The sequence below is a fragment of the Musa acuminata genome, chromosome BXJ3-6 (assembly GCF_036884655.1).
Source record: "Musa acuminata AAA Group cultivar baxijiao chromosome BXJ3-6, Cavendish_Baxijiao_AAA, whole genome shotgun sequence".
In the NCBI taxonomy this organism is placed as follows: domain Eukaryota; kingdom Viridiplantae; phylum Streptophyta; class Magnoliopsida; order Zingiberales; family Musaceae; genus Musa; species Musa acuminata.
Genome location: NC_088354.1, coordinates 13,708,496 through 13,721,285, shown reverse-complemented (window position 1 = coordinate 13,721,285; position 12,790 = coordinate 13,708,496). Strand labels below are relative to the sequence as shown.

The 12,790-nt window shown below is 40.7% G+C and overlaps 2 protein-coding genes across 5 annotated transcripts; one reads left to right on the top strand and one right to left on the bottom strand.

Annotated features, from left to right (window-relative positions):
* The first annotated feature begins 371 nt into the window (after positions 1 to 371).
* Positions 372 to 5,890, top strand: LOC103988128 (formin-like protein 1). 2 transcript variants are annotated; one of them, XR_671946.3, is made up of 5 exons: positions 372 to 2,141; positions 2,233 to 2,435; positions 3,411 to 3,655; positions 4,147 to 5,012; positions 5,494 to 5,890. XR_671946.3 is itself a non-coding variant. In XM_009406656.3 (4 exons), the coding sequence occupies exons 1-4, from the start codon at positions 649 to 651 to the stop codon at positions 4,957 to 4,959; spliced, it is 2,754 nt and encodes a 917-aa protein (XP_009404931.2). In that variant the 5' UTR covers positions 372 to 648; the 3' UTR covers positions 4,960 to 5,427. The 2 variants fall into 2 exon arrangements, 1 of the variants encoding a protein (XP_009404931.2); XM_009406656.3 differs by lacking the exon at positions 5,494 to 5,890 and having other exon boundaries at positions 4,147 to 5,427.
* Positions 5,891 to 6,454: 564 nt separating this feature from the next.
* Positions 6,455 to 12,567, bottom strand: LOC135640959 (BTB/POZ and TAZ domain-containing protein 3-like). 3 transcript variants are annotated; one of them, XM_065155852.1, is made up of 7 exons: positions 12,392 to 12,567; positions 11,995 to 12,069; positions 9,814 to 10,183; positions 8,974 to 9,104; positions 8,208 to 8,514; positions 7,218 to 7,531; positions 6,455 to 7,131 (listed from the first exon to the last, which is right to left on the bottom strand). In XM_065155852.1, exons 3-7 carry the CDS (start codon positions 10,135 to 10,137, stop codon positions 7,002 to 7,004), a joined length of 1,206 nt encoding a protein of 401 aa, XP_065011924.1. In that variant the 5' UTR covers positions 10,138 to 10,183; positions 11,995 to 12,069; positions 12,392 to 12,567; the 3' UTR covers positions 6,455 to 7,001. The 3 variants fall into 3 exon arrangements, with proteins under 3 accessions (XP_065011924.1, XP_065011923.1, XP_065011925.1); XM_065155851.1 differs by having other exon boundaries at positions 12,417 to 12,567; XM_065155853.1 differs by having other exon boundaries at positions 9,814 to 10,162; positions 12,417 to 12,567.
* Positions 12,568 to 12,790: the final 223 nt, after the last annotated feature.

The window sequence follows — 12,790 nt, the reverse complement described above, 5'->3', positions numbered from 1 at the left end:
CTCAAGCTCACTCGAGCTCGCCCAAATGAAATGGACGATCGAGGATGGACGTGATCACTGATGAACGGTTGAGATGAGAAACGGTGGGGGATGGACGGCTGAGATGGAGAATCGGCCCCGTTCGAGCTTGAGACGACGACGCAGCGGTGAACGCACCGGCATTTTAAGCCGCATTGATGACGACAAGAACTACACAACGGCTATCGCCGTCGCCTCCTCTTCCTTCCTCGCTCCTCATCTTTCCAAGATCCAAATCTTCAATTGGCAACTAATAGGAATCATCAAGAAGCCGACCATGGTCTTAAGATATTAGCTCTTCGGTAGACCACTGCACATGAGTACCCCACCCGTAATCTAATATCTGATGAGGATCCAAGACACAAGTCCACTTCATTATGAGCTGCTTCCTCCATGCACGTAGCCTCAGTAAAACCACCACGCCACCGCACTGCTTCTTCCTCTTTACCGTAGACTCGTACTTCTCTACTCAGGCACAGCCAGCGCAGACAAACACGTTGCGCTGAGAACATGCCATAAACAAAGCACTCCCCGCGGCCCTGTCTTCTTCCCCCTTCTATCTTCCCTTCTCTTTGTTGGCTTCTTTTCAGGGCGAGGTAAACCACAATCGCGTCACCTTCTCCCTCCACAATGCCATCAACACCCTCCGCTGCATCATCATCATCACCGGAGGTAGTAGCAGCAGCAGCAGCTGTAGCTCCTTTTTCCGTCCGCAACAGAAGGGCACTGCACGTGCCTTTCTTCCCTCTTCCTTCCCCTCCTCCGGCTGAGTCGCTCCCCAAGAATCCCTCGTCCTCCTCCACCCCCTTCTTCCCTTTCTACCCCTCCACTCCGCCGCCGCCTCCTCCCCCGCAGCCCACCTTCCCTGCCAACATATCCTCCCTCACCTTCCCCGGCTCCCGCTCCGCCCCTCCCCACCGCCACAGCTCCGTGGTCGTCGCCGCCGTCCTCCTCCCCCTCCTCGCCCTCGGCCTTCTCGCCGCAGCGGGCGTCGCGTTCCTCCTCCACCGCCGCCGGCGCCTCCTCCCCGATCCCTACTCCGACAAGGACGACGCCCGTTCAGACTCCCACCGTCTGTTCCCCGACGACTCCGCCGCGTCCGACCGCGGACCCGAGGCGCCCCCCTCCGTCGCAGCGTTCTCCGACTTCATCTACCTCGGCACCCCCGCGGACGCTCGCCGCGACGACTACGGCAAAGATGCCGGCCGCCCCGCCGCGGACCCGATGGACGGATCGTCCGAGCGGAAGATGGGCTCCCCTGAGCTCCGTCCTCTCCCGCCGCTGCCGCGGCAGTTCCGGCATGGGCACGGGAATGGGGAGACGGGGACCTCGTCGGAGGAGGAGTTCTATTCGCCGCGGTTGTCCTCGGCAGGGAGGGGAAGCCCTGGGAGGGGGATTGGCGGGCAAATGTCGAGCCCCCGGCGGACGTTCCCGGCGGCGTTGGACAATTGTGGGTCTCGGAGCTCGACGATGAGCACGCCATCGTACCCAACCTCGATCATGGCCTCGTCTCCTCAATCATCACCGGTGGCTTCGTCGCCGCGCGTGGGATCAAGCCCCGGCCATTCCTTCGGCGGATCTTTGAAGTCCAGATCTGAAAGGAACTTGACCGGAAGTCTCGTGTTCGCACCTCCACCGCCTCCACCACCACCTCCCCCGCCGCCTCCCCTTCGGCCTCTAACACCTTCACCTCCAAAGCGGAAACCCCCTTCGCCTTCGCCACCGTCCTTCCCAGCGGAGAAAGAATTCGAAGGAAGGGCGGAAGCTTCTGATCTCGCAGGACCGACTCCGGAGTCCCCGATGACGCCTGGGCACTTCTCTCGGAATCCATTCGTCGTTCGTACTCCGCCGGCGCCACCGCCACCGCCTCCTCCCCCACCACCACTGGTTGGGTACTGGGAGAGCCGGATTCGGAAGCCGCCAGTTATTTTGCCGCACAAGCAAGTAGGAGTCAAGAATTCCTCAGCATCGGTTTACCCCGCAGATTCGAGGGGGAATTCAGATGAGATGGAGAAGAACGAGGAAACCCGTCGCCGAAAGTTGAAGCCTTTACACTGGGATAAGGTCCAGGCGAGATCCAACCGAGCGATGGTGTGGGATCAGCTACAATCTAGCTCCTTCCAGTGAGATCCTTGAACATGGTTTTGTGTTCATCACCATAGCATTTCTCTTTGAATGGCCTTTTTCATTGAATGCTAGTTGATGAATCTACAGGGTGAATGAGGAAATGATTGAGACTCTGTTTGTTTCCAATGCAACCGATGCCAAACCGAAGGAGACCAACAAGCAACAGCTACTTCCTTTGCAGACACAGGCGAACGACAAGGTGCTTGATCCGAAGAAGTCTCAGAACATTGCTATTCTACTGAGAGCATTAAATGTGACCAAGGAGGAAGTGTGTGAAGCCCTAGTGGAAGGTGAAATCTTTTTACCTCAAGTTCAATTTGGTCTATGCATTTTCTGTCTTTGAGTGGAGTAAAACTTCCATTTCCAATGCTTTTTCTTGGTTCATTGTTGAAGTTCAAGTAGTAGTAAGCTAGCAGGGTGGTTCTTTCATGTTGTTCCTCCATTAGTATTTGAGTCTTTGTGCTAAAAACTTCCAATTTATTATTTTTCATTGATCATAACATGATGCTTAGTACTGAAAATGTAGAACAGTCTATATGAATTCATGCATACAACTCATCCACAGCCAGAGAGCAATGATTTAAGATGAGTGAAATTCTCCTAAGAAGTGATCCTGAAGTTCTCATTTTTGAGATCTTCCATTCCTGGTAGAGGAATGCTAACTACTTGCCGGCCGGGAGCTGTATGAGCATAGAGTAGAGCGGGGCTTGGCTTGGCTATCGTTCATGACTTAGTATAGAAATATATCCTCAATGCTTCCTTCCCGATATCAGAGCATACAGAACTGGCTCTTCACTTTAGAGGCTTTTGATCCCAAAAATAACTTGATCATTTTATTAATTATTTAAATATCAAAATTCTACAAAGCATCGTAAAAAATGAAACGAAGAAGATATATGTGTTTGATATGATGCTCTTTATTTATACACGTAAGGAGGGAGGATTTTCCTCAACAGAGCAACGATATTTCCTCGTATAGGTGGAGAAATCTCAACTGCTATCAGAAATCTTAGCTGTTATCACATACAATTATCGGTGTGCTATGAATGGAGCTAGCAATTTGAATTGTTTGTGTCTCATAGTATGTTTCTTCCATTATGGTCTTCTGACCATTATAAATGTGTTTGTGTCCTGATACAAAATATTCAGAGTTATCATTCAAATAGCTTGCAACCAGAATTTGAGGAAGTTCTCTGTCGCTTGTCTGTTGTGATATTTCGTGACACCTTTCTCCATTATTTTCTAACGATGATTGCTGAAAGCAGGTAATGCTGATAGCTTAGGAACTGAACTGCTGGAGACCTTGCTAAAGATGGCTCCTAGCAAGGAAGAAGAACATAAATTGAAAGACTATAAGAATGATTCGCCATTCAAGCTTGGCACGGCAGAGAAGTTTCTTAAAGCATTGCTAGATATACCATTTGCATTTAAAAGAGTTGACGCAATGCTGTACGTAGCCAATTTTGATTCAGAGGTCAATTTCCTCAACAAGTCCTTTGAAACTCTTGAGGTAAATGCTTAACCTTTACTAGTTGTTTCTTTATCTACAATAATGTTGTTGCTGCTGGATATTAATACGATAAATTCGATCAACGTGATTGATGGAACATCGGTAAAATCTGAACATGATTTTTGTTTTCCATTATAAGGATCTTGCTCTTCTCTACCTAAAATGTGTCTGCAATTCAATACTTAGCAAGTAGAAATAAGTTGTTGTGTGTTACCATACCTGTGCTTGTAGGTAGTAAAATCCTGAAACCTATTTTTTGTTTACCTTGGCTCTTCAAGTTTCCCAAATTTAAGATTTTCTTGGAAGAATATACAAAAGTTTTGCAATCCAAAAATTTAACAAGCGAATTGCGGATCTTCGATTTAGTTGTTTCGAGTGCTGTATCATAAAATTCATGATTGCTATATGAAAATCACTTGTATAAATGATCTAATTTAGCCAATAGAGAATGCTGATGAAATTCTCATGATTGCTGGATTTGCAATTACCAGGCCGCCTGTGAAGAACTGCGGAGCAGCAGGTTGTTTATCAAGCTTCTCGAGGCTGTACTAAAGACTGGCAACCGCATGAATGTGGGTACAAATCGAGGCGATGCACATGCCTTCAAGCTTGACACACTGCTCAAGCTAGTTGATGTCAAAGGCACCGACGGCAAGACGACCCTTCTGCACTTTGTTGTCCAGGAGATCATCAAATCAGAAGGTTCCCGCCTTTCTGCCTCCAACAATTCAGCTACGAAAACACAGGCAAATACTTTACGAGATGAAGTAGAGTGCAGGAAGCTTGGTCTCCAAGTTGTCGCTGGCCTAGGGGGTGAGCTGAGCAACGTAAAGAAGGCAGCTGCAATGGATTCTGATGTACTCAGCAGCTATGTCTTGAAACTAGCTGGAGGAATAGGAAAGATCAATGAGGTCTTAAGATTGAATGGAGCATCTGGTTCTGAGGAGAACAGCCAGAGATTCCGTAATGCCATGAATCAGTTTCTAGAGAGGGCAGAGGATGACATTATAAAGGTGCAGGCTCAGGAGAGTGTTGCATTGTCTCTGGTCAAGGAAATAACCGAGTATTTCCATGGGAACTCAGCCAGAGAAGAAGCTCATCCTTTCAGAATTTTCATGGTGGTCAGAGATTTTCTAGCCATCCTTGATCAGGTCTGCAAGGAGGTTGGAAGAATAAATGAACGCACCATTGTCAGCTCAGCACGGCAGTTCCCGGTGCCTGTGAACCCTACTTTACCACATGTATTCCCGATTCATGCATCGAGACCTGAAGGCTCGGATGAGGAGAGCTCATTGTCATCATAGATCTTTTTACGAGTTTTCGACTAGAAGTGCAGCAAACATGGAATCTATTCCAGGTTATTTATAATTCTTTGTGTTCTTAGAATACTAATTTAAGATTCTTTTTTTTGTATTACTATTTTTTCTCTCCTATGTACACACAAAGGAAATCTAGAATAGGAAAAAATAAATTTGGTTTCCCTTCACTTGCATTCTGCAAATCTATGTTCAAAGATTATTTCTCTGAGATATAGGCAAGTAGTAGCAAACTGCAGGAAAGTGCTGTGTATCAATTCTGTGTCTGAAGTCATCAGAGATCTTACTCCATTCTTATATGAGGAATTGTAAACATGATGTTTTTGCAACTATTCGTATAGAATGAGATGGTGAATCTTTCAGTTGGATCGTCCCTTGAGTTCCATTATGATTACACGTAACACTTGCAAAGCTTTATACAAGTAGGATGATTAAACATCATAGTATGGAAGCTTCAACATGATTTCAGTCATTTCTTTGTGGCCTCTGAGAAAGATTGGCTGTGTGGTAATCTTTTGGTAGGTTGTAGCTGTGGGGACGAGCCACACATGGCATTGGAATGCACGCTGGGAACGATAGGTAGTAGTGAAGTATCCAAAGGCTTTCGAGAGAAGCTTTGAAAGCTACAGCAGCTATAGAGCTTGAAGCCAACCTGTACATGAAGAAGAGAAGGAGACAAATGTCTATTTTTGTTTTCTTGGCAAAGAAAATTTATTAGGACTTCAATGTTCTACAAAAATACCATGAGAGATCTGTATACAATATATCAGACAGAGATATGGAGGGGAAGATTCTACCCAAAGAAAGATTAGATTTATCTGGTCTAGCTTTACAAGCAACCCAATTGGCAGCTTGATTGCACTCTCTGAAACAATGTAAAACTGTGTATGAAGTCAGATTGTTAAGTACGGAATCAATCTTTGTTATAAGGAGACAAATTTCTTTGCCATTGAATCCTAAGAGTATTACTCATCCTGCAATAAAGAAACAATGTTGAAGCCACAATGTTTTCCATGGATCCTGTTATTGGTAAGAGTATATAGAAGAATAGATGTTGATTTTACTCCACCCAGAAGATGGTATTTTCTGGGTTTTTGCCATTGAATCCTAATAGTATTACTTATCCTGCAATAAAGAGACAATGTTGAAGCCACAATCTTTTTCACGGATCCTATTATTAGAGTATTATGGAAGAAAAGATGGAAAGAATCCAATTCGATTCCACATGTACAAAGGAAGGACTGAAGGAAGAATCATGTAACACGAAGAACAAAAAGGAAGAATCCCATTCATGTGCTTGGTGATTGCCTTTCTTCCCATCAAACATCATGACATACAAAGTATCAATAACCTGATCTCAGAAATCATTTACCTGCTTCCTGAACTCTTGTTTGGGAGGAAGTTGGGAAGCAAATGCATGGTCACAAAAATGACTTCCAAGTTGGAAGTAGATTATGTTTGATATCTCTGCCCTTTAGGTACAAACACAAGGTCAAATAGGTTGTGTTTAATATTCTTTCATCAAAATGTAACAACATCCTAACTAGACCTACTGAGATATGTTTGATATCACTGCCCATTAGGTACAAACACAAGGTGAAATAGGCTGTGTTTCATATTCTTTCATGGAGATGTAACAACATCCTAACTAGACCTACTGAGACAAGTTCCAATATCCCAAAACTGCCTAACCCCAACTTGTTATCTGCTGACAAGCATCGGAGTTACGATAGATCAACTACTCAACTACTTTGTGAGGTCCCATTCAGTGATGAGACAAAAGAACAGGGGAAGAGACATCTATAAAACTAGTCTTCTACTCCACTTATGGGCTTTATTCTTGTTTGTCACAGTGACAACCATGCAGATTCTTTTTATTCTTCTATATCAAGTTCCTGATTGAGGAGGCTGATTCTGACTTCTGAAGAATTCGTGGTAAATGACATGTCTTGACTCAGATACAGATCCCACTCTTTGCTGTCATCTCCGACACTACTCGACTCCATCCTCGTCACTCCAGCTCCAGTGTCTTAGCCTAGCAGCAGTCTCCGTGCCAAGATGGAGTTGATCGTGCCTTTTGCTGCCATTATCTTGCTCACTAGCAGTTTCCATTTGAATTCCTCCCTTTTGCTCAGGGATTTCATCTTATCCTTGAAATGACTGCCAGTACAAGATGATGTTATAAAAATATTTATGCGGTTAATTTATAAGGAATAAAACATCATTGTTATTGATGAGCAGCAAACCTGCAGAGAGGAACCTTGCACAAGTCTGGCTCTGAACACATCTGGGAGTGGAGCCTAAGAATCTGCCACATTCTCTTGCAGTGCATGCAACCTCCTGGGACTCGAATTCTGCAGCCTTTGAAGTGCCGAACTAGCGACTCAATCCCCTTGCATGCTGCATATTTGCAGGTGGTTTTGCTGTCCTTCGGCATCTTGTCGTGGGGCCCGATCGTCCTACACCCATCTCTGCATATGTGCAAGAGAGCCTCCATTGCCTCATACAGTTGCATGTACACCTTCCTTTCCTCCATCTTTTTCAGTCTATCCCGCCTTTTCTGCATCATGCCAATATACAATCAGTTTAGCTGTGTCAACAAGACAATGGTTGGGTTGGGGATCCAACTATTCAGCTTTTATCACCCCATTTTGTAGACAGATAATTGACATGTGAAACAATTGGTGGATAAACATATCCCCTTACCGATAAAAACAAAAAGATAAAGAATAAAAGAAAGAGAAATGGCATAAACATATGATATCGAATCCATATCCAAATTCTGAATGTAAGTAGCTGATGAAGGCCATTCTAGGATTCAAACATCTTTAGCATGAAAACAAACAGCTCTAGTAGAAGTATGAATAATCAAAGTACCATTTTGTTCTTAAGAGCCCTGCAACTACTGTTAAGGTCATATTGCATGGAACTATTGGAAACATGCTAAATTCTGCACTCTTGTTTTCAAAACGAACATTCAGAAGGATTCCAACCCAGAACCTCTTCATGATTTCATGAAGAAGAGGAAATCAATCACCTGATGGATAACTTCTGCCAGTACTTTGTGTTATTAAAACAAACTTGAACCAATTTTAATACATATACTGCTAGCAATGGAGAAACAAATAGATCATTGTCAGATGCTTAGCAGGATAAGACACCAAAAGAAAAAAAGGCATGCAACAGCATTTAACACAGCAACTCTAAAATGGAACAACAGGAGAGAAAGAACTTACGGAGTCCTCCCCCACAAGAGACTCCAGAAGCTCCTGCTCTAGACTGGGATTTGCTTGCTTCATTGCTTTCCATCCATCAGATAACGAGATGGCCTTAAAATCATTAAGAATCATTTTGGTACAAGAAAGTGAGAGTCGAGGTGCATCGCATAGTCTAGCTAGCTGAAGCACATCCACGACATTCTCTTCAGTCAAAACCTCCTGCTCTATTAGCTTGATGCAAGTCCTTTTCAGGGAAGGGATTGCAAATGCATGTGACAGGACAAGCAAGTGAAGAGCAAAGTTCTTCATCAAATCAGGTTCACAGCTGCATAATGAATTTAAAAGTGAGATCCAGAGGTCATGTATAAAATTTTAGTAAGAAAAAAGAAATACGAAAACCAACCATAGTGCTTAACTTTTACTTCAGACCATTATTTTCAGCTTGGATATCACAGATAACTATCGGTCAATTTTCAAACGTAAAAAATAATAAACGAAAAGAAAACAAGAAAAACCTAAATACCAGAAATGATGCGACATCATGTGAATGATTCTCATGTATATTCACCTTCTCATCTGTATGAAGCATGATACTGCTTGTTTACTAACATTAAGTAATCAGGAGCAACTTATCACAACTATTCCATCCTTGTGGAAGCATGGACAGTTACAAGTTCCGAAAGGAACATTTATGTGACACCAATGACAATGAAGGCAGCAAAAAACAAGAATCCAGACATAATTGCAGAGGAATAAAGAGAAAAGGAAAGTGTTGCAGTAATACCATGAAGAGTAGAGAAATCGGATAAATGCACGGGCAGCTTCTGAAGGCACACCTTCTATTGTGATTTTTCTAAACCCTTTAATGACTCTTGCTTGTTCCAATAAATTTCTCAGAACAGGAGATGAGATTCCCTGTCCAATACACCAATCAGTGCATACAATTTAATATTCAAAACTTAACTAATAGTGTGTTAGCAAACTAAGCAACTTGTTTTCTCCCCTTCATGTAAACAACCCCCTCACTTTTCTTTGTTTACATGCCTTCTCCAGTTTGGAGTCAAATTTTCTTTCAGTGGGTTACTGTATAGGCCAACTAGAAGACACTAATAATGAGCCCCATGGACAAGACAAACTTTCAACAATTTATCAACAAATATTTAAATATCAAAGTTAATCACTTAATGTTCTGAGGTAACTTTTTTCTCAAAAGAAAAAGAAAGAAATAAAGGTGGAAAAAGTTCACAAAAAAAGGAAAAGAGTTATGAGATATTTGTTACTGTTTCCATATCAGAATCAACTTCCACGATATCTGAAACAAAACATGCATAATTATGTCTTGATCCTTTCCAAGGACATCCTTTTGTCTTTATCGTGCTGACACCTAATTATCACAATTAATTAAGAGAACCACCGTATTCTTAATACATGTTGACTTTGTCAGTATCTGATTCTCATTAAAAGAATTTCAATATCTTGTTAAATTTCTAAACTCACTTATAATTTTACCTTGATCAAAGTGAATTGGTTCATACTTCAGTTTCTAATATCACGGAAGTGCTTATTCTGATATATTGACAAAGTAATATCATGCCAATAAAAACCAGGACTGTAGTGTACTCACAAGAATGCTTGTGTGTGCCAAAATTATGTCCTTGTCTTCAGTAAGAACATGGACATCAGCACCATATCCTTCGTAGAAGAGTTTGTCCCAAGCTATCCTTGTTTCATCAGGGACATAAGTGTCATCCTTCAAACTTCTAGAGCATTTTCTTGCACCATAAGAAGATCCATGGACTGGAGGTGGTTGTGGAACACTACGACCACTATTTAATTGATGTGATCTGCATGCATCTGGCACATTAAAAGTTTTGTATGAAGTGCTGGCCATTGGTAAAGATTGCTCATTCGAGAAGCATTGTGGCAGATCCAGCTCAAGGTAAGCCATTGACTTTGTTCTTCTCGGACTTCTCCTGAGATGTGCAATATAAGATCTGAAAAAATTCAAGTTGTGTCTGTCAAGATATTCTGCCCTTGCATGATAGAAAATTAAGTTTCTAACATCATGCAAGATCAGAAGGTTATTGTGAAAATAAATATTAAATAAAAATATTTCAACAATCATGCTGAACAGGAATCTACAAAATTATAAATCCACATAATTAAAATTTATCAAAAATAAACAAGTAATCTCAAATCAATTTAAACAAAGTCATGCATCAATCATAACAAAATAGATCAAACATATAAAATTATCATGCCGATAACATGTTTATTATCACATTGTAATAAATCGAATACCTGATGGTGCACTTGTGCAACAATGGGCGGAGAGGTTTTCCTTTATGGCATAAGTCCTTTATTCTCCTGACAACGGATAACTTATATCGTACTCCCAATAGCAATCAGAATGATGTACCACCCCATCAAGATGGTGATACATTTTTCCTAATAACAACTAGTAATGAATGGAGAAATCGTCTAACCATCTTGTTTGATAGTCTGATAATCTTCTAAAAAAATCACCCTACTAATATGGATTATATGAAACAATATCCACACACACACACATGTAGACGTGTCAAAAATATCATGATAGATTATACTTTGTTTATGGCATGAGAGACCCAGTACAATGGTGATTCCAAACAGTTATGGCTGCATTGGGCATTGTTAAGAGTGATTTGAAAATATGAAAATCTTCAAATATGATTTACTTTTTCTTGTCAAGATACAAAATTAAAGTAACATTTACAAATAATCTAAGTTGATATATGAAGACATGAACATAATGAAAAACATTAAATATGGTTTATTGAGTTTTATGTTATGATTCAAAATAATTAAATTAACAGTAAAAAATAATTTAATTTGATGCAAAATAAAAAAAAATAAATAAATTAATATTAACAACCCTACATAATTCTTCTTTTAAATTAAAAATCCAACATTAATCAATATCAAAATTTTATGAAATATTAAACAACTAGAAATCAATCAAATATTTTAAAATTTAGACTAGAAGAAAAAGGTGGAGAACATACATTTTAAAGCTAAGGTTAATGAAAAACAATCCTCCCTGGTGGTCAAATCCCTGTCAGCCAAGTTTAAGATGAGAATAGGAGTCCACTCTCGGGTTTATAAAGGGGATGTGGATTTATAATGAGGTAGGGCCATATAATTCCATTTAAGTTTTTTTTTAATATAAAGTAATTAGGTTATTTTTATAAGAATCTTCAAAAGTACGAAATATTTTAATTGTTAAAGCATATTCCTTTTGAGAGCATATAAGGTTAGGAAGAAAATAATAATAATAAAATGGAAAATTACTTATGACATATTAATTCAGGAAGCAAAAATGGTTAAGATGATTATATGGTGCATTTGGAAACACATTTACATCTGTATGTCCATTTGGAGAAAGAGATTTGAGTGAATGTACAATTGTGAAATGCTTTGAATATTTGGTAAACAAACTATATCTCAAATCAGCATTAACGTAAGTGTTGTTTGGTAAAATTATATTTTAAAAATTCATTGAATATTATGTGATAAATTCACCCTTCTAATATTTTTAATATCTATTCAAAAGTGAATATATATTTTTTATTCAAATTAATAGGTAAATAGATAAAATAAATAAATGAACAAATGTAATCTTACAAAAAATTTAGAAAAAAAATTTGTATGGTGTAGCAGACTTGTGAGATCACAATAAATACTAACAATTTTTGGATCTAATACTGTTGCAAGTGAACCAAGAATTAAGACCGAATTCCAGGGCCAAAGAAAGTATTTTTCTCACCACAGAGAGCTATTAATGTGTATGCCAAGTGCTAGCTAGTGATATACACCAGCAGAAACCCCTTCGCCCTGCCGCCTGCAAATGATCAAAAGGGAAAGTTCAATGTCAACGTTGGGAATGAACATTGAGAGTAACAGAGCATCTCTTTCCCACAGACTGTAACAATGCTATTAGAATATTAGAATACTGCTAAAATCCCTAGTCTACAAGCAAGAACAAATATTTAGGAAAGTGAACGGGATGATAATAGTAATAGCATATAAAATCCGTGAATATATCTTCTGATATATCAGACTGGAATCAAAGACAGAATCATCGGATCAAAAATAAGCTCTTAGAGAGGAGATTCATTTTCCTCACAAGAAAGGAAAGATCAAGAAAGAACAAGAAAACACACCTATAACCGAGAGAGGCAAGCTCACCTCGAGTTGCTCCTCGCGCTAGATTCACGAAGACCGACGTACGCGATGCATGCGCGACAACAGTGGAAAAGATTCACAAGTGGATCGAAGGGCAGGTTGAGGTGGGGGAGGAAGACAAAGAGGTGGGGGACGTGGGGCGTGGGAAGGCGGCGGACCATCACGTGCGACGAGGACAAGCAGGCGGTATGAGACGCGTTAAAGGCGTCGAAGCCACGGCAGGTGACTGCCACGTTTGCCATGTCGTCGTAATCGAAGCACGTTCGATGGCAGATATTTAATTTAATTCTTACTATTAATATTAAATATTTAATACTAATTGAGTCAATAATTTAATAACAACATCTTAAATATCATTCTACTGGTGATTTATTACA